Raw genomic sequence first — 25314 nt, 5'->3', positions numbered from 1 at the left:
ATCTTTTTGGGTCTCAGCTCAAATATCTCCTCTGAGATACTTCTCTGACTACCTGATTTTAAGTACCTCCCCTGCCTCCAGTCACATTTCTCTGTTTCTTGTCTTTACAGCTCTTGCAACGCCTTGAAATTGTCTTGTCCATTCACTGTTATGCAATATCTGTCTCTGCCACTAGAAGTAAGTGCAACGCAATCAGGATCATGTTTTCTTATTTCCACCTTCTGCCGTGGGCCTCTGGCATTCTCATCCGTAAAACTAGGGGGAGATGGTGAGGAAAGCGAGAAACATTAAGTCTAGCCAGTCCACCGGGCTCTCACGCCCCGTCCAGCTCAGGCCTCGCATTCCTTCCAGGCTGGACAACCCCTTCGGTCACCCACGTGGCCCGCAGTAAGGCCCCGCCCTTTGTGGGTGTGGACTTCAATGTTGTGCGAGCCGCGGAAGGTGAGTGACGTCACACGCACGTAGGCCCAGCGCCGCGCCAGATCTCATTACGGGCGGGAAAGGGGCGTGGCCGTGCTCGAGGACCCCGTAGCCGCCGGCGCCACCGCCTGAGTTGCCTGCAGGTGGCTGTTCTCGGCTCCCTGCCGTTCAGGCAGATCGAAAGCCACTCTGTTTTGGGGTCCTCGCGTCCCTTCCACGTCTCCCGGAAGCGGTGGCAGGGCCCGGGCGGGTAGGGTAGGAGGTTTACTCAGTTTGGGCCCCCTCCGGGCCGGCTGCTCAGGGGGCGCGGCCCAGGACGGCGATTAGGCCGTGGGTACAGCTTCTCCGGAGTCCTCAGGTGAGGCAGAGGTGAGGGCCTACTGGACGAGACCGGGGTGTTAACGATCCTAGGAGCGGGTCTGCCGTCCCTTCAGCGGAGACCCTGGTCTGTCCGCCTTCTTTCGGGTCGCGCTCGTCATCGCCCTGGTAGGGGCTGCGGAGGGTAGCTGGAGAGACCCCTTGGGCTTCAGCCGACGTTGTTTACTGCCCTCCTTTGTCTTCCTTCCACCCGACGCCTGCCTGGCCTCGCCGGGCTTCTTGCACGGAACGAGATGGGTGGGGAGCGTAGTGGGGGTCTCTACTGTCTCAACTGAGATCCACAGACTGACAGACCCCAGGGCTCTACCGACTAAGCCCGACCGACTGACCTCCAGTCTCCTTCCTTCTGTGCTGACGCCTGGCCTTTGAGGCAGGCCTTGCCACCGCCCTCCGCACACCCATCCCCATCCCACGCACCCTCTCTGCCCCTGGGCAGTGGGCAGTGCCGGGGGAATTGACAGCTTTGTGCCTTTGAAGTCTTTTGTGCCTGTGAGATGTTTTTGTCAGTGGGGCACGTGCCCAGGGCCCATCTAAGTATTTATTTAATTAGGTAATCAACATTCATTGCAACATAAACAGCAATTGCATGCTATGTTTTAAAGCCCAATTAATTTTAAAATGGGAGACAAGATATAAAGAATTAATGAGTGTGTGTTGATTTTTTTATTACTATTTTTGTAGAGGCAGGGTCTTGCTACGTTGCCCAGGCTAGTCTCAAACTCCTGGCCTCAAGTGGTCCTCCCCACTTGGCCTCCCAGTGTGTTGGGATTACAGGCATGAGCCACAGTGCCTGGCCTGCATGGTGTTCTCTATGTTACAGAGATTTCATCTCCATTTTCATTTGACTTTTTATAAACTCCGAAATACATAGGCATGTAATAGTCAAATGTGTAAAGAATGAGTTTCTTGAGGTTTTTTAAGATTTTGAGCGGCATGGTATAGGGAGGCAAGAGTTAAAACGTGGGTTTGGTTCTAGGCTGACTTAGACTTGAGTATGAGTATCTGAGCTGCTGTCTAAACTCTGTGATCTTTCTAAACCCTTTCCACATTTGCTTTGAAAGAAGGATGTTGCTGTTTACCACATAATGTGGCTGTGAAAATTACATACGATAAAAGATACATGGGTACCTGTGCACAGCCTCTGTCATATAAAAATTCCATTCAGCAGTATTTATGAGTGCTTACTCTGTGCTAGACTCTGGGAATTCACTGGTGAGCAAAATAGACATAGTCTCTCTCTAGCCACTGCGCCCCTTGCCCCAAGAACAAGAGACATGTTAAATAAAATACGTAATTATAAAATATGAAGGGCTGTGAGGCAAAAGAATAGGGTATGTACAGATAATGATTGACCTAACTTAGGTGGAAAGGAGAACTCTGATGCAGATGACATTTGAGTGAAGACCGAGAACAAGAAAGTTAACCATGAAAGAGTTTTGGCAAAAGGAACAATGTGCATATTTTAGAAATGGTTGTAGACTTTATTATAGAGCTCTTCTGTATCTTTATGTTCATCGTTACGTTGATTTATTGCGGCACACAGTAAGTACTCAAATATATGTGTGGAATGAGTGGTTATGCAATGTTGTTTTTTATTCTGAACTTAGCTTAATGTACTTGGTAGGTGTTGAGTGTTTGAATTATTGAACATGTGCCTTAGACAAATTATGTGCACATCTAAATTATATTTAATAGTGCCACAGTTTAACATTAAGATAGCTTTTGTATTTAATGGAAAAGTTTTTTCAAGTTTTAGCACTTTAAAACAAACTTCAGTGAATTTTATCTTTATTTGGTCGTACTGGAATTTTGCCATATGGGTTATTTGCTGTTTGGATGCTGTACTAATTTTGCTTTAACCAAGTACCACAGACTGACTGGCTGGGCCGACAGAAATTTATTTTCCCTCAGTTCTGAAGGCTTGAAGTCCAAGATCAAGGTATTGGCAGAGTTGGTTTCTCCTGAGGCCTACTTCTTTTGCTTGTAGATGTCTGCCTTCTCCCTGTGTCTTTTCTGTATGCCTGTTTAGGTCGAAATTTCCTCCTCTTTGAAGGACATGCCAGTTATATTTGATGAGGGCCCACCCTAATGACTCATTTCAGTTATTCCTTTGGAGATCCCATCTTTAAAAACAGTCACATTTTGAGGTCTGGAGGTTAGGACTTAAATAAAGGAATTTGGAGGGATGCAGTTCAGCCCATAACAGATGCTTTTGTTACATTAAGATTTGCCCTTCATGAAATAGTAATAATAAAAACAGAAGGGCTAGTTGTAACAATGGTAATAGCAGCCACTAAAATGAGTGCTTATTATGTGCCAAGCATTTTGCAAAGTGTTTTTTATGTATTATTTCATCATAAAACCATCCTGTAAGGTAAGTACACTTCCCCCCCCACCCATTTTCTAGATGAGATTTCTCAGCCTCATTTAAGTAGTTTGCTGAAGGTTACTTAGGTAGTATTAGAAGGGTTAGGATTTCAACCCAGGACTACCTGACTCCAGAGTCTGGTCTTAACCATTTACTATACTCTGCTATTATGCCACACTGATCATTTTATGTCCTTTTTACAGGTTTGTCAATAAGATTATTCTGCTGCCATCATGTCTTGGTTTGTTGATCTTGCTGGGAAGGCGGAAGATCTTTTAAATCGAGTCGATCAAGGAGCCGCAACAGCTCTCAGTAGGAAAGACAATACCAGCAACATCATACATAGCAAAACTACTGACTATACTGAACTTCACCAGCAAAATACAGATTTGACATATGAGACTGGACCTAAAGCTACCTACATTTCATCAGCAGCTGATAACATTCGAAATCAAAAAGCCACCATCTTAGCTGGTACTGCAAATGTGAAAGTCGGATCTCGGACACCAGTGGAGGCCTCTCATCCTGTTGAAAATGCATCTCTTCCTAGGCCTTCATCCCAGTTTGTGCGAAGAAAAAAGTCAGAACCTGATGATGAGCTGTTGTTTGATTTTCTTAATAGTTCACAGAAGGAGCCTACTGGGAGGGTGGAAATCAAAAAGGAAAAAGGCAAGACACCTGTCTTACAGAGTTCTCGGACATCAAGTGTCGGTTCTGTGAACCCCAGTGTAACTACCATCAAAACCACTGAAGAAAATTCTTTTGGGAGCCAAACCCACGGTAGTTAATCAGTCCTCTATTTCTTTTAGAGTTAAGCAAATTGAATTTGTCATCATATGATCTGATGGTGTTTCTCATCCACTGTTATGGGATCTGTCCCCATTGGTATAAGGGCAGACAGTCTGCAAATGTGTGGGGTCAACAAGGGAGACATCATTGAGTACTGTTAGTCAGTAGACAGTTGTAGCAGGGACTTTTGAATGTTGTCTGCAGGGTAACTTTACCCACTCCACATCTAACAAAGTATTTCAAATTTGATTCTCTAAGACATTTTAAGATTAAAAAAATAAAATTTTGTAATCTGAAAGAAAGCATTTAAGTTTGGATTGGGGACAATCCCAGTTGATATCTTTTTGTTACTAGGATTATAAAAATGTCAGCAGACTGTACTTTGCATATTTTCTGGGTTGCGTTTTTTTGTGTGTGTTTTTCCCCCTACATCCTCCACAAATAAAGCTGAGAGACTGAACTCTGATCCTAGTTGAAGAGTGGAAGGCATTGACCTAGTAGTGAAGCAAGAGCTTAGAATTCTTGTTTTCAGTTGTTTAATTCCCTATGAGATTACCTCTACAGGTACACCTTCTCATCTGTGAAATGAGATTAACATGGTAAATGTGGCTAATTCAAGTACCTACTAAGTGTTTTAAAATAGCAATAGGCTGGGCATGGTGGCTCACACCTCTAATCCCAGCACTTTGGTACCCCAAGGCAGGCAGAACACTTGTGCCCAGGAGTTTGAGACCAGCCTGGACAACATAGTAAAACCCCATCTCTACAAAAAATACAAAAATTAGCCAGGCGCAGTGGTGCATGCCTGTAGTCTCAGCTACTTGGGAGGCTGCCAGGAGGTTGAGGTTGCAGTGAGCCAAGATCATACCACTACGCTCCAGCCTGGGTGACAGAATGAGACCGTCTCTGAAAATAAAAATTAGAAAAGGCAAGAAATGTGATAGTAGGTTCTTGTAGGGTTTCTTTGTTGTTTTGAGACAGGATCTCGCTCCATAGCCCAGGCTGGAGTGCCGTGGAGCTATCACAGCTCGCGGTAGCCTTGACCTGGGCTCAAGTGATCCTCCTGCTTCAGCCTCCCAAGTAGCTGGAACTGTAAGTGCACACCACTGTGCCCAGCTAATTTTTAAAACTTATTTTTAATAGAGACAGTGTCTGATTGTATTGCTCTGGCTGGTCTTGAGCTCAAATGATTCTCCCACAGCATTGAGGTTACAGGCATGAGCTACCATGGCCCTAGCCACAGGGATTCTTTCTTTTTTTTTTTTGAGACGGTCTTACTGTCACCCAGGCTGAAGTACCCTGGCACAATCTCAGCTCACTGCAACGTCTACCTCCTGGGTTCAGGCTATTCTACCTCAGTCTCCTGAGTAACTGGGACTATAAGAGTGCACCACCATGCTTTGCTAACTTTTGTATTTTGTCTGGGAAGGCACTCAATTCATTTTTAAATTAATGACACAAGTGATTCTAAAGCCAGTTGTTGAGGGATCAATCTTTAACAGTGATCTGTAGGAGTAATGGGTTTAATTGCATAAACAGTGTGACACAAGGGCCTTCACAAACAGGTCCCAGCTGTGTTTGCTAGCTGCATTTTCTTCGTCATCCAGTTCACACTCATGTTTCCAAAACTTTCTTACAATGTTTTCTGCTCACCCAACCCCTTAAAGAGTTTGTTTTCTCTTCATGGAATGCTGTTTCTAACTTATTTTTTTTTACCTGGCAAATTCCTGTTCATTCTTTAAGACCCAGCTAAAAATACAGATGCTCCCTGAATCTTTTCTGAATACCTTATGCAATTAGTTACCTCCTCTTTATGCTTCCACAACTTTCCGACCATACTTCAACTGCTGCATTTACTAGACCGCATGTAAATTATCTGTTTACATGTCTACCTCACCCACTTCAGTCTCTCTTTCAGTCTGAATCACATTTTCTGGGGATGGAGCCAGGGCATCTGATTTTGTTGTTCTGTAGGTGGTTGTTAGCCGAGAGTTGAAAGTGACTGCCACAGGCAGTGTGATGCTAGTAGAGGTCTTTAAGTCGAGTAGGCATGGCTTATTTTTGTACTTTCAAAGAAAACAACTTGAATTTATAAAGAATGGACCTAAAGGGAACCTAGTTGTCAGGTTGAATTAGAACTGGTTATAATACACAGGAGTTATACAAATTGTTTCTCTTGGGTAGGACCTCTCAACCTTGAGATTATTGGCGTTTTGGGCCAAATAATTCATTAGTGTGGGAAGCTCTCATGTTCTTTGTAGGATGTTTAGCAGCATCTCTGGCCTCTTAACCCTTTAGATGCTAGTAGCACCCTTAATTGTGACAACCAACAATGTCTCCACAAATTGCCAAATGTCCCTTTCAGGGCAAAATCACCCCAGGTTGAGAACCAATGTCCTGAGATGCCTATAAATGTGTAGAAATATAATTGCTGAGCTGTAGGGTTTGACAGTGTTCAGCAGCACTAGTAATGCTGAAGTGGCTTTCTGCAGAGGTTGTACCAATTTATATTCTAACCAGCTGTGGATAAGAACTTTTGCTCCACATTCTCACCAACATTTTTTATTTTCAGTTTGACTTTTTATTTTTTGCTGATCAGGTTTGTTGTTGATACTTTAAAAAAACAAACAAACAACAAAAAAAAACGGGGTTTCACCACGTTGATCAGGCTGGTGCTGAACTCCCTACCTCAGGTGATCCGCCTGCCTTGGCCTCCAAAGTGCTTGGATTACGGGCGTGAGCCACCACGCCCGGGCATACTCTTTATTTCCTTTATTACTAGTATGGTTGAAGATCTTTTCAGATATTTGACTATTCAGGTTTCATTTTTTGGGAAGTATCTACTCAAGTCTTTTTTAATAAATTTTTTTTTCTGTTAGATTATTTGTCTTTTTTCTTCTTGATTCATAGACATTGTTTGCATATTCTAAATTCAAATTCTTTCTTTTCCTCCTCCAATTTTACCTTGGTTTTTCCTTCCTCCCTTCTCTCTATAGTATCTCAATGAATAGAAGTTCTTAATGTAGATGACTGATGGCTTGTGTTTGTTGTGTCTTGGAAAATCTTTCCTTACACTGAGGTCATGAAGATATTTTTTGTATTGTCTTCTATAGTGTGAGACAGGCATTCCATTCCATTTTTTTGCCATAGGGAAACTGGCTATTCTAGCATCATTTATTGAAAAGAGTCTCTTGTCCTTACCAATTTGCAGTACCACCTCTCTTATATATCAAGTATTCATTAGTGTGTTTCGGGACATCTAATTCTGTTTCATTGGGTTATTGGTGTATCCTTGTGCCAGTGCCGCCCTGTTTTAATTAATGTAGTTTTATGTGTCTTGATAACTGATAGGGCAGCTTCTTTCACCTTGTGGTCTTTCTTCAGAAATGCTTTGTCTGTTCTTGGACTTTCCATTCCCATATGCATTTTAGGATTTGCTTATCAAGTTTCACAAAATTTCTCTTGGTCTTTTTCTTGGGAATTTATTGCTTCTGTATAGGGAGTTTGGTGACAGTCAGCACTTCTGCTATATTGAATTTTCTTATCCACTAATGGGGTATGATTTCAACATATTTTATAATGTCTTTCATTAAGATTTTATTTTCTTCTCCATAAAGATCTTATATACTTTATGTTTTATTCCTAAGTGGTTTATATTTTTTGAAACAATTATGTGATATTTCTTAACAATTTTTGCTGTGTTGCTGTTGTACTTCTTGTTTTTTGTGTATACATAGCTCTTAATCTTCATGTTTTTCTGGACATAAATTTAGGTTTTCAACAACCCAGTTATCTGTGTATAAGGATAGTTTGTATCCTAGCCCTTTTATCTTTTAAAAAGTCTTTTTCTTCATTGCCTAGGACTCAGCAACCAAATTTGTATCTTGTTCTTTTTTTGTCTTTGTTTCGTTAAGTATGATTTTACATTAGGCTTTTCATAGATATTTTTTATTAGGTTAAGGAAATTTCTATAAATATCTAGTTTGAATTTTTATTGTGTTGAATTTTAGCAGTGTTTTTTTCTCTACCACTGGAGATAATAATATAGTTTTTCTTCTTTAATATTAATACAGTATATAAATAAATTGATTTTTTGAATTAATTTTTATTTTCATTTATTTATTTTTTTTGAGATGAGAGTCTCACACTGTCACCCAGGCTGGAGTGCAATGGCACAATCTTGGCTCACTATAACCTCTGTCTCCCGGGATCACACGATTCTCCTGCCTCGGCCTCCCTAGTAGCTGGGATTACAGGTGCACACCACTGCACCTGGCTAATTTTTCATATTTTTAGTAGAGATGGGGTTTCATTATGTTGGCCAGACTGGTCTCGAACTCCTGACTTCGTGATCCACCTGCCTTGGCCTCCCAGAGTGTTGGGATTACAGACGTGAGCCACTGTGCCTGGCCAACAGTCCCATTTTAAAATCATGGGTTAGGTACCCACCCATTCCCTACCCCACTTGATTATTCGCTTTTTGTGGTTATTTTTTCTTTTAGGTAAAATGTACATATATTAAGATGCACAAAAATCTTATTTATATGACAAATGGCTATGCCTGTGTAACCCACACCTTTACCATGATATAGATTTCCTTTGCCCCGGAAAGTTCCTCATGTTCCTTTTCAGTTAATCTCCCAACCCCATCTCTGGAAGCACTCATTGCTCTGATTTTTCTCTCCTTAGTTTTGCTTGTTCTAAAACTTCATATAAATTGAATTATATAGTATGTATACTTTCTGATATTGCTTCTTTTACTGAACTGTTAGATTCATCCATGTTACTGTTCTTTTTTTTTTAATTCTGTTTTATTGTTATATAGTATTATATGGCTGTACCACAGTTTATCCATTCTCTTTTATGGACATTGAGTTTGTTTCCAGTTTTGGGTTATTGTGAATAAAACTGCTATACACATTTTTATACTTGGGTTTTTGTGGCAAATGTTTTCATTTCTCTTGGAGAAATACTTAGGAGTGGAATTGCTGGGTGAAACGGTAGCTGCCTGTTTGATTTCTTAAGAAATTATAAAACCTTTTCCCACAGTGGTTGTACCATGTTATAGTCCCACCACCAGTGAGAGGTCTAGTTGCTCTGCAGTCTCACCAGCGTTTGGTGTTTTTCATTTTAGCCATTCTAGGAGGTGTCCATTGGTTCTCATTGTGATTTTAATTTGCGTTTCCTTGATGACTAAAGATGTTCAGAATGTTTTCATTTGATTATTGATATTTGTTTATATAACCTTATAAAGTATCTTTTACCCATGTATTTATTGTTTTAGTCAGTTTTGTTATTTAGATAGTTCATTTTCATCACATAATATTTAGAGTAATTTAAAAGTATACTTGCATTATGTTTAGTAACAAAAGCAAGATTAATCTGAATTCCTGAGCCTCTGTTTCTTTGGGTAAGACATTTTAGATTCCAGTTTGTTAAAACAAAACAAAAAAAAACCATTGCAGTGACCTGTTACTATTCTTGCCTTGAAACCTGCAGCTGTTCTGTTGCGCCGTCTCAATTTTTCAGTGTTTGGGACTGCTCCTGGTTATTTTTCCAAAAACATTTTGGAGACAAAAGGAGATCCAAAACTATTTACCTGAACCCAACCACTGAAGTGATCGCTGGTGGTCTCCCCAGAACTGTGTTGTACTCTCTGCTGCCATTCATTCAGTGTATCCAGACGTGAGGATCCTCAGAGGTCCATATGCTCCATTTATGAGAATGAAATGTCATCAGAGGGAAGCTATTAAGCATTTCCTTTTCTTTGGCACAGCGTCTTGCTCTGTCGCCCAAGCTGGAGTGCTGTGGCACCATCTTGGCTCACTGCAACAACTTTGGGCTCCCAGGTTCAAGCAGTTCTCTTGCCTCAGCCTCCTGAGTAGCTGGCACTACAGGTGCATGCCACCGTGCCTGGCTAATTTTTGTATTTTTGGTAGAGATCGGGTTTCACCATGTTGGCTAGGCTGGTCTGAAACTCCTGACCTCAGGTGATCTGCCTGCCTTGGCTTCCCAACGTGCTGGGATGACAGGCATGAGCCACCATGCTGAGCTGAGAATTTGTTTACTTTTTTTGGTATTTTAGCTGTAGCAGTCAACTTGAGCATCCTACCAAAGCAAGTTATTAATGCATATGTGGTGAACATGCCAATGTAACAAGAACATGTTCTTTTTTCACAGAAACTGCCAATAACTCAGATTCTAGCCATGAAGGTCAAGAGGAACCTTCAAAGGAAAATGCATCATCAAATGCTACCTGCACTGAGCACACCCCAGCACCTAATGATGATGGTGGCAAATCACATGAACTATCTAACCTTCGTCTGGAGAATCAGCTGCTGAGGAATGAAGTTCAGTCTTTAAATCAAGAAATGGCCTCGTTACTTCAAAGATCCAAAGAAACTCAAGAAGGTAGAGGCTTATTTAAATTGTGCAGGATTAGGAATTTAACTTTTAAAAAACTTTAAACTGTTAGCAGTATTTACATTTAAACTGTGAGAAATTAGGTGAGACTTGTAAAATGATATTTTCATAGAAATACAGGGCCCAGATTTGGAAATGAGATCAGTCATCCTACCACCAACCCAAAACGTAAGAGTATTGGCTTCTTTGGTTGTTCTTTAAGAACCATGACATTTAAGAACTGAGAGGAACAAACAGTAGTAGTAGTCTAGTTGATTCATTTATTCTGAACTTTCAAGGGAAACTGTTCCATTAAACAAAATAGTAGGCACTAATAGGCTTGCAGTATTGCTGCTCTAGGGCGCATAAGATGTAGATGGAATTCAGTACAGTACTCTTGAGAAATGTGCAGTGAGGTTGCCCTGGAGTAGAAAACCTCAGGTTCCTCAGAAATAGGTAATTAAGAAGGAAATAATCTCCTTACTGAGGTGGAGCCTGAGAAAAGTGTGAATGTTATTGTGGCTGTGGCTGAGAAGAAAATAGGAGTGACAAAATTGCTGCCTTGGTTTCTGGGGCTAATTAGAAAGGAGTCGGGGGATGGTGGGAAAAGTTTTACCAAGCTATGGATAGAAGCTCAGAAGAGAGGAGTAGGTAGATAGTTTAAGCCTCACTAGTCAGGCTGACTTTAGAAAAAGCTTTGCTTTACTCAGACTAATTTAGGCATAGAAATAGAGCTGTTTGGCCAGGTACAGTGTCTCATGCCTGCAAACCCAGCACTTTGGAAGGCTGAGATTGGAAAGCCGGTTGAGGTCAGGAGTTCATTAATAGCATGGGCAACAGAGTGGGACCCCCTTGCTGCAAAAAACAATTTTATTTTTTTAATTAGCTGGGTGGTGGTATGCACCTGTTGTCTGAGCTACTTTGGAGACTGCGGTGGGCGGAATCCTTGAGCCAGGAGTTGGAGGTTGTAGTGAGTCAATGGGTCATGATCATGCCATTGCACTCCAGCCTAGGCAACAGAGTCAGGTGCTCTCTCTCTCTCTCTCTCTCTCTTTTTTCTTTAAAAAAGGTCTGTCTCACTGAAAGAAAAAAAAAAAGCTTTGAGATCCTATAATGTTTGATTCAGTATTTAAAAAAAATTTTGGTGGCTGACTATAATTACATATGGTATGTGAAGGTGTGGAAATGCCATTGGATTCTGAAATAGAGTACTATTTTGCTCTTTTTGCATTGATTTCTTAGGTCAAAAGAATAACATCTTTTTGCAACATAATTGCAAGAAATATTCTTTTCTGTGTTTAGGTTTTGTTTTGTTTGTTTTATACTTACTGGGGTATACCTTTGATTTGGATTTGCATTCCTTCCCCTGTTACTAGCAGAACTTTCCAAAATATACTCTGCTATCTATTAATACTAGTTTTGGCTCCCAGATGACTTATCTAACAGCATTGTAGAAGAGCAGCCAGCTTGATGCCCCTTTATAATCTATTAACTGTAATCTAGGTGTGAATATTGGCCTTGAAAAATGGATGACCCACTGGGGCAAAGAAAATTGAAGATATGTGTAAGCTCCTAATTTTGCCAATAAGGAAAGTACTAATGGCACTCATAGTAGAAACTATATGTGCTCCGAGAAAAATGTGTTTGGTTTTGCTTGTATAGAGAAATTTAAATTTTTTATAGAATTAAACAAAGCAAGAGCAAGAGTTGAAAAGTGGAATGCCGACCATTCAAAGAGTGATCGAATAACTCGAGAACTTCGAGCCCAAGTTGATGACCTGACTGAAGCTGTGGCTGCAAAGGATTCCCAGCTGGCTGTCCTGAAAGTGAGACTCCAGGAAGCTGACCAGCTGCTGAGTACTCGCACAGAAGCATTAGAGGCCTTACAGAGTGAAAAATCACGGTATGTGATTCTATGAATAATGAGAGAATGATTCTCTTTTTCCAGCGCAAGTAATGGTAAACATTGTAGTACATCTATCGTCTTATGAAACTTAGCTTTCTTGGAAATTTGCAAGAGGGACTATTTCTTTTTTTTCTTTTTTTTTTTTTTTTTTTTTTGAGACGGAGTTTCACTCTTGTTACCCAGGCTGGAGTGCAATGGCACGATCTCGGCTCACCGCAACCTCCACCTCCTGGGTTCAGGCAATTCTCCTGCCTCAGCCTCCCGAGTAGCTGGGCTTACAGTCACATGCCACCATGCCCAGCTAATGTTTTGTGTTTGTAGTAGAGACGGGGTTTCACCATGTTGACCAGGATGGTCTCGATCTCTTGACCTCGTGATCCACCCGCCTCGGCCTCCCAAAGTGCTGGGATTACAGGCTTGAGCCACCGCGCCCGGCCAAGAGGGACTATTTCTTTTGGTAGTGTTAGGAATGCATATGATCAAAATGGATTCATTGTTGAACCTTGAGATGCATTGTTAGCAAACTCTGAATTTCAATGCATTTATATTGTCATTAATCTTATTTTATTTTTATTTATTTATCTAATTTTTAATTTTTTTGTTTTAGATACGGGGTTTCACCATGTTGGCCAGGCTGGTCTTGAGCTCCTGACTTCAGGTGATCTGCCCGTCTAGGCCTTCCAAAGTGCTGGGATTAAAGGCATGTGCCACCGTGTCTGGCCATTTTTTATTATACAGTGTGTACTTATATTTGGAGGCCTAAAAATATAGATTACATTCCATTAGAAAGGAAAGATTTGTCTAAGAATGTTTCAGTCACATCATCTTTTTTGTGCTTGACTAACAAGGTGATGTTCCAAAAATTATTCTGCCTTATCACTTGTACACTGTAGACATGAGTTTTTTCACATGATGCATTTTCCTTTAGAATAATACAGGATCAAAGTGAAGGTAATAGCCTGCAGAGTCAAGCTCTGCAAACTCTTCAGGAGAGACTGCATGAAGCTGATGCCACGCTGAAGAGAGAGCAGGAGAGTTATAAACAGATGCAGGTTAGAATGGGTGATAATGGATTCCTATTGTTATTTGGACAAGGAAGAAATGACTTTATGCTGTTTCATAGCACATTAATTCTTTCATACAATTCTGCAGTACATTTCAGAAAATTCTGTTTCTGTGACAAAAATCAGATATTTGAAAATTTAGCTTGATCCTTGCTAAATTTATTTAATTTTATGTATTGAGAGACAATTAAAATAGTTAATATGCATTGGAGATATACATCTTTCACTTAATTTTTGCAACAATCATTGCCATTATTTGATTAAATGCTAATGGTTGGGGGATCGTATTTGGTTTTTATTAATTTAAGCTTTTATTAATTTAAGCTTTTTCTGATTCCAGATTAATCTGGCTCATTTATTTCAAGAGAAAATTATATGTAATATGTGAAGAGTTTTAGATGAATTTCTGCATCTAGTTCAGTCCCAGCCCTGGCCACACATGGAAATCACCTGTGTGGTACTGCCTGGTCTCCATAAGCAGATAGTCACATTCCATTGTGTGAGGTAGGGCCTAGGTATTGGCACTTTGGTTTTACAAGATTCCCAGGTGTATCTAATGAGCAGTCAGTGTTGCAAACCACTGGTCTGGGCTAGCTTTTCAACAGGTGAAAGTGTTCAGTCCTGAAAGTAAATATCAGGTAGTGTGTGTTTCTTAATTTTAATGATGTATTTTATCTAACACAGTATATCCAAAGTAGTAATCATTTCAACATATAGCCAAATTAAAAGTTATTAATGAGATATTTTACATTTTTTTTTTTTGGATACTGATTATTTAAAATGTGGTGTAATTTACACTTATTTATCTAGTTATTAAATTGGAAGCAGTTGATCAGCTAGTATCAGAGCAGACCTAGTATCCAAGTGACCATATTCACCTGGGAAATTTCTTAAAAAACAGATTCCCAGGCCTGTCTTGAAAATTCCAATTTAGTAAGCTTGGGAAAGGCCTTGGATGGCTGTATTTTTAACAAATTTCCTAGTTGATTTTGATGCATTGCCATGTTTGGGAGCCACAACCTTAGATTTCCTATTGTTTAGCTCCTAACAAATTAAGAATTTTTTCCCCTCCCTGTTATGTTGTTGGGCTTAGCTAATAAATCCCATAATATATCTGAATGGATGGTTGTAAAATATGTTTCAAAGCTCAATGATATAATAATTATGATAAAAACTTGTCACAGAGTGAGTTTGCTGCACGCCTTAATAAAGTGGAAGTGGAACGTCAGAATTTAGCAGAAGCAATTACTCTGGCAGAAAGAAAATATTCAGATGAGAAGAAGAGAGTTGATGAACTGCAGCAGCAAGTCAAGCTATATAAGTTGAACTTGGAGTCCTCTAAGCAGGAATTAATTGACTACAAGCAAAAAGCTACTAGAATACTCCAAGTAAGCATGAAACGGACACTTTTGGATGTTAAGATGTGTGAGTCAACTGAAAGACACTTTGAGACCTGTAGATACTGTGTGAGATGCTTTGTTCGTGTTTGGCTGGTTGGCTAGCTTTAGGTGTCTTGCTCTGCTTGAGAAATTTGATTAAAAAGATACAGTGTCTCTTGTTCCTACCAATTCTTTTTTTAAAAATTCCTTCTCCTACTGTCTAGTTCAGGTCTTCAACCTGTCACTTTACTCACTGTAATGATATTAGTGCTTGTTGCTGAGCAACTGTTTATTCTTCCTTGTTAATCTCCTATTGAATTTTTGCAGCAACTGCTTTAGGACTCATCCAGGTCTCAGAATTGCCTCATCCAGCTTTTCTTTCCCTCCTTCAAATCTAAGGCGACCTTACCCTCCTTAGAAAGCCTGCAGTCATCTAACGTCGTTTTCAAGTTCTCTTTCCTTTGCCCCTCATTTCAGAGGGAAAACATGTCCTTTCATTTTGTTTCTAGGATCGTTTCCTTGCCTGTGCACTGATTCCATCTCCTCCCACCTCATGTAAGCCCTTTCTCCGCTTATCTATTCCCTTGCTTCCTGTGTGTGCCTCTCTCTGCTGCTGCCACCTTCTGGCTCAGCTTATTCAAGAGCACATGGTTACTTAGTGGAAAAATGAAGACTAGATCCCAGACTCCTAACAGAAAAACAGTCTCTTTTAGCTTTGCACCCACTTTGCACAGACTTACCAGAATTGTTGTATATATGCCATCTTCATTTCTGTAGACCTTGTTAACTTTCTCTCCTTCTTTTCCTACTACATGTCTGAAATTTCTTCTCAAAAGTATTTAATGACCAAAATAAATACTCTGTGTCCTTTTCTTAGTCTCCATACCTTTTATTTTGGTAGAACATTTGGCCCCGTTAACCCTCCCACTTTCTTGGAACTCCTGCCTTCTATGCTGCTCACATCTTTTTGGCTCTCTTTCTGTCCTCTTCTATTGCTGTTTCTGTTTCTCTCAGGCCCTCTTCCCAATCTTCAAAGAGTCAGAGTCCTCTAAGCTCTGTCGTGAACCTTCTTTCATTGCCTTTTCTTACCTTGCATTGCCATATGCTCACTCTGCTTCCAATAGCCACCTGCATAGGACTTCAAGCATGTTTCCAACCCTGACCTCCTGACTTCAACGTCCTACTGTGGAGGTACGGGGTATTCAGCTCCCAGACCAGCTTCTCCCTCATTCTCCTGTTTTGGTCAGTGTTACTGCCATCTGTCAGGAAAGCTTGAAACCTCATTTTTGACTTTACCTTTTTTCCTTTAGTCACAAACTCCTAATGGCTATGAATACCTTTTTCCTAATGCTATTTCTGTGAATTATCATATTCATCTCCTCCCCAAACCCTTCTTCCTGAGTACTTTTTTATATCACCCTAATTTGTTAATTTGTTGAAAAGTTACTTACTGAGCACCTAACTACTCACTAGGCACTGAGGATACAAAGCTCAAGAGATGTGTCCTCTTCCTTTAAGAAAACATTCATTTTAATGAAAAGAAGCTGAGATAATTGATAAAATAAAGTTATTGATGCAGTACAATGGGAGCTGGAGAGAAGAATCTCTTAAAACTTTCCTGGAGCTGTCACCGCACTGAGGAGATGTGGTATAAAGAGAAACTTGAAAGATGAATAGGAAGACTCATGATAGGGAAGAGATTTCCTGTGCCAGAGCAAGGGGGCTGGAGAGAACATGGTGTCTCTAAGGGACTGCAGCTAGTTCTCTATTGCCGGAGCATAAGTATTCAGAGATGGGAGGCAGAAGACTTACAAAGCTCAATGACAGGCAGAAGCCATGATCAGGTTTGAGTGTTGGAACTGTGGCAGCCTGATGAAAAGGTTTGGGGAGAGTTGGACCTCTGTCTTGTTCATCATTGTACCGCAGCACGGTGCCTGGTACTCAGTAAATTATTGAATGCATGGAAGTGATAAGGGGTGGCATAGTGACATCAGTGACATGTAGATGGTGAAGAGGTGATTATAAGAAATAATGAGGACCTGATCAAAGTTTGTGGCAGTGAGGATGGCAGGCAGGGGACAGCTAAGAGATATATCGGAGGTAGAATATATATGATACGTGGAGATTTAATTGGAAGGTTGGGAAAAAGGCAAATGGAATCTAGGATGACTCCGGGTTTTTGGTTTGAGTGTATGAATGATGTTTCTTTGTGTTAATAAAAGGAGAAACAGGAAAGAGCAGGTTAGGGTTAAAAGAGAGTATGAGAAATTATGATGAGTATGCAAAATTGATGTGACATTGAAGTGAAAATGTTAGAAAGGTAATTAGAAGTAAGTTGGGAGAGTAGGTAAGGTTAGCCAAGAGCGATGTGTAGCTTAAGTGGGAGAAAGGCTGAGGTCTAAAAACAGTCTTAAGTATCAGCAGTTACAAATTTAGCAAAGGGAGATCACCTGCAAAAGAAAAGTACTGAGAAGGTGAGTGGTCAGAAATTGGAGAGAACTAGGAGGAGACTGATGCCATCCACTAAGCCAAGCAGGGGGACAGTTTCAAGTGGGGCATGATTGCCAGCCACAGCAGGCGGCTCTCATGTGACGAGTACCGAGCTGAGTTCTCAGATTTGGCAACTAGGATGGGGGACCTCTCAACGGAGAGTTCCAGGGTGGCTGGGAGCTGGAGACATGAAGGCAGCGTGTTTGACCATGGTCATGAGGACAATAGCTAGATGCGGGAATGAGGTTGGGAGGTTTCTGGTTTTTTTATTTAAAAAAATCTTAAAATGTTATAAATGATCATGTTTATTATAGAAAATTTGAAGACTACAAAAAAAGTTTGAAGAAGGAAATGGAAATAACCCATAATCCTACTATCCAGAAAAGGAAAAATTATTTTTGATGGAGGAGAATGACCTTATAATATTTGAATTTAAGGTGAAAGCTGTTGGTCCTTATTTTTCCTAGTCTAGAATTGGGACTTTATAAACTGACGTTTGCACATCAAATCTCTTCTTCCATCTCCTCTTTTATCCTAGGGGTCAGAAAACGTTTAGAGGGTCAAATAGTAAATATTGTAGGCTATGTGGGCTACCTGTAGTCTCCATCACATATTCTTTGTTTTTATTTTTTATGATCCTTTTAAAATGTAAAAAAAAAAATTTAGCTTACTGGCTGTGCAAAAACAGGCCCATGGACCACCGTTTGTGAGCACCTTCTTCATAGCCCTGCAAGGTTAGCCTCCTAAAACACTTCTCTGGTTATGTCACTCCTCTATCTACTTTTCTGTAATTTGTTTTAACTTCTCAAATAATATTAAAACAGCCTGGGATCTGGAGCCCCTCCAAACTGGTCTTAAAATACTATCTGAGCTGCATCTCACAATATTTTCTTATAGACTTTCTGTGCTTTTGCATTTGTATGCTTTGCCCTCTGTTTTTCTCTGTACTTAAAAAAAGTCTACCCATATTTCAAGGCTCTCTTAAAGTTAAAGCCTCCTTTTACCCAGAAGTGGCTTTTCCTCTCAGAACTCGGCAAGTAATCCGACCATATCCCTCTCTCCACTTCTGTTTATTGCCTTCTGCTGGATGCTTGTAACTTCCCTTTTAATTTGTAAGGCAGAGGGTACTGTCTGAGAGAGAGACATTATCTTTGTTGCACGGAACACCTAGCACCGTGCCAAATAAATACTTGTTGAGTAGAATGTGTTGGAAAATAAAAAGTATGAGAAGAAAATGTGAGAAAAATCTTGTTTGGCCAGGTGGGTGGCTCACTCCTATGATCCCAGCACTTTGGGAGGCTGAGATAGGAGGATTGATGGAGGCCAGGAGTTCAAGACCAGCCTGGGAAATATAGCAAGATCTTGTCTCAAATAAATAAATAAAAATTAAAAAAAATTTTTTTTCTCACTCTGTTGCCAGGCTGGAGTGCAGTGGCACTATTTCAGTTTGCTGCAGCCTCTGTCTCCCAGGTTCAGGCAATTCTCCTGCCTCAGCCTCCCGAATCGCTGGGCTTACAGGCATGCGCCACCATGCCCAGCTAGTTTTTGTAATTTTAGCAGAGACGGGGATTCACCATCTTGGGCAGGCTGGTCTCAAACTCATGACCTTAGGTGATCTGCCCGCCACAGCCTCCCAAAGTGCTGGGATAACAGGCGTGAGTCACCACGACGAACCGGAAAAAAAAATTTTTTTATTTATAACAAGTTTTCAACTTTACCATGATTGTGGGGGCTGAAGTCCAAGGACATCATACAACAAGACTCTATTGCATTTTATTTTATTTATTTATTTATTTATTTTTGAGACGGAGTTTCACTCTTGTTACCCAGGCTGGAGTGCAATGGCATGATCTCGGCTCACCGCAACCTCTGCCTCCTGGGTTCAGGCAATTCTCCTGCCTCAGCCTCCTGAGTAGCTGGGATTACAGGCATGCACCACCATGCCCAGCTAATATTTTGTATTTTTAGTAGAGGTGGGGTTTCACCATGTTAACCAGGATGGTCTCGATCTGTTGACCTCGTGATCCACCCGCCTCAGCCTCCCAAAGTGCTGGGATTACAGGCTTGAGCCACCGCGCCCGGCTTCTGTTGCATTTTTTTATCCTTATGAGTTTAAGAAAACCTGTGGATTTTTTGATGGAGATAATGGAATGTTCCTATAGTAGGTTATTTTCTGAATGGTGGATATTCAGTAACTAATTTCTACTTTGCTTAAGCATATTTCTTTTTTTTTTTTTTATAATAGTCTAAGGAAAAATTGATTAACAGCTTGAAGGAAGGCTCTGGTTTTGAAGGCCTAGATAGCAGTACTGCCAATAGCATGGAACTGGAAGAACTTCGGCATGAGAAAGATATGCAGAGGGAGGAAATACAGAAGCTGATGGGTCAGATACATCAGCTCAGATCCGAATTACAGGTAAGATTCATCATGGTACAGCTTAGCAGACAAAATTTACCCTCAGATGTTACCAGTTCAAGAGGTGATGGATTCTGTATTTTAGGGAAACAGCATTGCTAAAGCAGTAAGTTTTGTTTGTTTGTTTTTGTTTTTTAAGGAGACAGGATCTTGCTCTGTCTCCCAGCCTAGAGTGGTATGATCATAGCTCACTGTAGCCTCAAACTTCTGGGCTCAAGCAATCTTCCCTCCTCAGGCTCCCAAGTATCTGGGACTACAGGCACACTCCATCATGCCCAGCTATTTTTTTTTAATTTTTAGAGACAGGGTATCCAAGCTGGTCCCAAACTTCTGGCCTCAAGAGATCCTCCCTCTTCAGCCTCCCAGAGTGCTGGAATTGTAGAGCTATTGCAGCCCACGCTGGGCTAAAGCAGTAGGTTTTTATTTTTTATTTTTGAGGTGGTGTCTTGCTCTGTCACCCAGGCTGGAGTGCAGTGGCACGATCTTGGCTGACTGCAGCCTCTGTTCCACCTTCCAGGTTCTAGTGATTCTCCTGCCTCAGCCTCCTGAGTAGCTGGGATTACAGGCAAGTGCCACCATGCCCAGCTACTTTTTATATTCTTAGTAGAGACAGGGTTTCACCATATTGGCCAGACAGGTCTTGAACTCCTGACCTGAAGTGATCCACCCACCTCAGCCTCCCAAGTGCTAGGATTAGAGGCATGAGCCACTGTGCCTGACCAGGTTTCTAATCCATAAGTTGACCATAAAATTATGGGGATAAGAAACAGATTCCTTCATTCAAAAAATAGTTACCAAGTGCCTGCCGTGTGGATAGGTTTGGAGTTAGAACAGAATCTTCATAATTATAAATCTTAACATTCTAGTGGTTAAAAGCAAACCAGATTTGAGCTTATATGTGAAGCTGAGATGTTTTCTGATATGAGTATGGACTCAGAGATGGTCTTCTAATTATATTTTTATCTCTACTTTTATAATTTATAGTTTACGTATAATTACTGTATTTAATCTAAAAGTAAAAATGGACCATTTATTTTGCTTAAACTTGGAGATCTTTGACATAAATATTATAGGAAGGAATCTCTGAGGGTGAGAGAAGATAAAGTGCAGCATAATGATCCTCCTTTTCTTAAAAGAAAGAAACTTTTTGTAAAGAATGTTCATCCATGCATTAACTCTGCATATTGTGAGACTTGTGAACTACAGAAGAAAGCATGGAAGTTGTGAGAATAGGACACCTTGCCTAGAGCATAGACTTGAATAGCAGACAGGCCTGGATAGGTTCCGTCTTTGGTACCCAGCAGATGATCTTTGCATAAGACACTTCATCTTGCGGAGCTTTAGTTTTCTCATCTATAGAATGTAGTTAAACAAAAGTTCTGTTGACAATAAAGGAAAATATGTAAAGAGCGTAGCATTGTTTCTGACATGTAATAGACCCTCAATAAATAATAGCTGCTATAATTTCTGGGTTTATTGTTATTCATTAAGGTAGGATTTTTTTTTTTAATCTGTGAATTTGAATTCCAAAGAATTTGGTCCTGCGGACTTAGAAATTGGGTAGATGCCAAACTTACTCATATCTGTTCCATGTCTTTTTGGTGAGATTATGAAAAATATTTGTTTTATTTAATAGCTCAGCATCATTAATGACATTGACCCATTTTCTTACTCTTGTAAAAATTTATGCAATATATCATAAGTATTAGGTCTAACAAAATGGAAGAATTGTAAATAATCACAGTAGCTATTGTTTATTGAGCACTGTAAACAATAATTGTAAATAATTACAGTAATTGTAACAGTAAATAATTACAGTAGCTATTGTTTACTGCAGCAGCTGCAGCTCCCCAGTTCATTCCGCTCACTGTTAGCCATAGTAGACAATGAAGGTGTCAGGTTTTACACTCCCTATAGGCTAAAAGTGTGTCTTACTCATCTTTATTCCTCAGTGCCTCCTGGGCCCAGTTCACAGCACATAGTAATTGCATGGTAGACAGATTGTGGTGGCACCTGTAATCCCAGCACTGTAGGAGGATTGTTTGAGGCCAGGAGTTTGTCACCAGCCTAGGCAATAAAGCAATACCCCATCTCTAAAAACACAATTAAATAAAATTAAGCCAGGCCTGGTGGCATGTGCTTATAGTCCCACTACTTGGGAGGCTGAGGTGGGAGGATTTCTTGAGCCCAGGAGTTTGAGGCTGCTGTGAACTATGATTGTGCCACTGCACTCCAGCCTGGGTGATGGTGAGACTCTGACTCTTTAAAAAAATAATAATAATTGCTCAATAAATGTTGAACTGAATGTTAATTATTGCTTTTACATGTAAGCTTTTTCTCTTTAGGATATGGAGACACAGCAAGTTAATGAAGCAGAATCAGCAAGAGAACAGTTACAGGAACTGCACGACCAAATAGCTGGGCAGAAAGCATCTAAACAAGAGCTAGAGACAGAACTGGAGCGACTGAAGCAGGTCTGGGTTTTAGACTGATGGCTACTGAAACTGTGTCCTCTAGTGGTCATATGAGGAGACCTCCCAGGAAAGCAGCTTAGTGAAATCTTAGAGTATAGGCTCAGGGTTATCCCGCAGGTTCCTCCTGCTTTCCCATCCCATCCTCCTTGATTTTTGTTGTTTATTTTTTTAAATCTTATTATTTTTTTTAATGGGTTTTTTTTTTTTTTTTTTTGAGATGGAGTTTCGCTCTTGTTACCCAGGCTGGAGTGCAATGGCACGATCTCAGCTCACCGCAACCTCCACCTCTTCGGTTCAGGCAATTCTCCTGTCTCAGCCTCCTGAGTAGCTGGGATTACAGGCACGCACCACCATGCCCAGCTAACTTTTTGTATTTTTAGTAGAGACGGGGTTTCACCTTGTTGACCAGGATGGTCTTGATCTCTTGACCTCGTGATCCACCCGCCTCGGCCTCCCAAAGTGCTGAGATTACAGGCTTGAGCCACCGCGCCCGGCCTTTTTAATGATACTTTAAGTTCTGGGGTATAGGTACAGATCATGCAGGATTGTTACATAGGTATACACATGCCATGGTGGTTTGCTGCATCCATCCCCCCATCATCTACATTAGAATCTACATTAGATATTTCTCCTAATGTTATCCCTCCCCAATCCCCCCACCCCGTGACAGGCCCTGGTGTGTCATGTTCCCCTCCCTGTGTCCATGTGTTCTCATTGTTCAACACCCACTTATGAGTGAGAACATGTGATGTCGGTTTTCTGTTCTTATGTCAGTTTGCTGAGAATGATGGTTTCCATCTTCATCCACTTCCCTGCAAAGGACATGAACTCATCCTTTTTTTATGGTTGCATAGTATTCCATGGTGTATATGTGCCACATTTTCTTTTTCCAGTCTATCATTGATGAGCATTTGGGTTGGTTCCAAATCTTTGCTATTGTAAACAGTGCCACATTGAACATGCGTGTGCATGTGTCTTTATTTTTTCTTTTTTTTAAAGACAGAGTTTCACCATGTTGGTCAGGCTGGTCTTTAACTCCTGACCTCAGGTGATCTGCCCGCCTGGCCTCCAAAGTGCTTGGATTACAGGCATGAGCCACCACGCCTGGCTGTGCATGTGTCTTTATAATAGAATGATTTATAATTCTTTGGCTATATACCCAGTAATGGGATTGCTGGGTCAAATGGAATTTCTATTTCTAAATCCTTCAGGTATTGCCACACTGTCTTCCACAACAGTTGAACTAATTTACACTCCCACCAACAGTATAAAAGCATTCCTATTTTTCCACATCCTCGCCAGCATCTGTTGTGTCCAGATTTTTTAATGATTGCCATTCTAACTGGCGTGAGATGGTATCTCAGTGTGGTTTTGATTTGCATTTCTCTTATGACCAGTGATGATGAGCTTTTTTTCATATGTTTGTTGGCTGCGTGTCTTCTTTTAAAAAGTGTCTGTTCATATCCTTCTCCCACTTTTTGATGGGGTTGTTTTTTTCTTGTAAATTTGTTTAAGTTCTTTGTAGATTCTGAATATTAGCCCTTTGTCAAATGGGTAGATTGCAAAATTTTTTTCCCATTCTGTTGGTTGCCGGTTCACTTTAATGATAGTGTCTTCTGCTGTGCTGAAGCTCTTAAGTTTAATTAGATCCCATTTGTCTATTTTGGCTTTTGTTGCCATTGCTTTTGGTGTTTTGGTCATGAAGTCCTTGCCTATGCCTATGTCCTGAATGGTATTGCCCAGGTTTTCTTCTGGGTTTTTTATGGTGTTAGGTCTTATGTTTAAATCTTTAATTCATCTGGAGTTAATTTTTGTATAAGGTGTAAGGAAGAGGTCCAGTTTCAGCTTTCTGCATATGGCTAGCCAGGCTGGAGTGCAATGGCATGATCTTGGCTCACCGCAACCTCCACCTCCTGGGTTCGGGCAATTCTCCTGCCTCAGCTTCCTGAGTAGCTGGGATTACAGGCACGTGCCACCATACCCAGCTAATTTTTCTGTATTTTTAGTAGAGACGGGGTTTCACCATGTTGACCAGGATGGTCTCGATCTCTTGGCCTCGTGATCCACCCGCCTCGACCTCCCAAAGTGCTGGCATTATAGGCTTGAGCCACCGCGCCTGGCTAAATTCTTTAAAGATGTTTTTCATTAGGATTTATTACTTCTGAAACTGGTTCTCTTCTCAGAGAAATTTTTTTTTTAATTATGAAAGTTGTACTTCCGCCGGGCGCGGTGGCTCAAGCCTGTAATCCCAGCACTTTGGGAGGCCGAGGCGGGTGGATCACGAGGTCAAGAGATCGAGACCATTCTGGTCAACATGGTGAAACCCCGTCTCTACTAAAAATACAAAAAATTAGCTGGGCATGGTGGCACGTGCCTGTAATTCCAGCTACTCAGGAGGCTGAGGCAGGAGAATTGCCTGAACCCAGGAGGCGGAGGTTGCGGTGAGCCGAGATCGTGCCATTGCACTCCAGCCTGGGTAACAAGAGTGAAACTCCGTCTCAAAAAAAAAAAAAAAAAAAAAAGAAAGTTGTATTTCCAATCTGTTTCCTGAGTACTCAGAGAAAAACTCACCAAGTAGCCACCTGCAGGGTATGTCATGGGCTGTTTTAGATAATGTAGTTATGAGGTTAGCTGTCCTTTCAGAAATTGCATTTTAACTTATTCAAGGCACTATTATATATTAAAAGGCAACAATTTAATGTTCTTGATGGTTAATGAGATAATTTTCATTTTATTATGGCAGATGGTTTTACCGAACCTCTTCCCAATGCCCTTTTTAAAATGAGGGAGTTAAGTAGAAGAAAATGGAGCTTAATGAAGCTATGGCTATTTATTTAGTAATCAGATGTTCCAGATGGAAAGTATTTAATCTTGCAATTGAAGAGTCCTTTAGTGCTTATTAATTTAAGTAATATCAACCTTCAGTTTTGTACTAGCCTAGAGCTTAAAAGAAATCAGACAAACCTTGTAAAGTGTGATTCTCCTACCCTAATTGCCTTTCTCATGATCTCTCTTCTCACATATCTTGATTTTTTTCCATTTGTGAGATGAACAACTTGAGCTAAATATCTAACAGAGTCTCTAGCAGTGTGCTGCCTTGTCACCTTTACTTTTTCAGACAGCTCCGGAACTGCTGCTTTTACTGTCTTACTCTTTTACTGTCTTCACAGTTAAGCGTAAGGCTTCTGGAAGTACTTAATCACTCCATCTTCTCTGTTCTACATTGTA

General features: G+C 40.7%; 1 protein-coding gene across 3 annotated transcripts in view; it reads left to right on the top strand.

The window, feature by feature from the left end:
- Positions 1-609: 609 nt before the first annotated feature.
- GOLGA5 (golgin A5) overlaps positions 610-25314 on the top strand; it is a 39495-nt gene continuing 14790 nt past the window's right edge. Inside the window, exons 1-8 of one of the 3 annotated variants that reach the window (XM_074393453.1) lie at positions 610-778; positions 3370-3946; positions 10136-10366; positions 12041-12260; positions 13192-13315; positions 14512-14715; positions 19442-19612; positions 21958-22086. In XM_074393453.1, coding sequence (XP_074249554.1) covers positions 3400-3946; positions 10136-10366; positions 12041-12260; positions 13192-13315; positions 14512-14715; positions 19442-19612; positions 21958-22086 — 1626 coding nt within the window. In that variant the 5' untranslated portion in view covers positions 610-778; positions 3370-3399. Of the gene's footprint in view, positions 790-3369; positions 3947-10135; positions 10367-12040; positions 12261-13191; positions 13316-14511; positions 14716-19441; positions 19613-21957; positions 22087-25314 lie in introns of all 3 variants that reach the window. The other 2 variants (XM_010350553.2, XM_003939843.3) reach the window with 2 other exon arrangements.

Source organism: Saimiri boliviensis, chromosome 2, assembly GCF_048565385.1.
Source record: "Saimiri boliviensis isolate mSaiBol1 chromosome 2, mSaiBol1.pri, whole genome shotgun sequence".
Classification (NCBI taxonomy): domain Eukaryota; kingdom Metazoa; phylum Chordata; class Mammalia; order Primates; family Cebidae; genus Saimiri; species Saimiri boliviensis.
The sequence above is the reverse complement of the archived record's forward strand: the minus strand, read 5'-3'. Positions and strand labels throughout refer to the sequence as shown.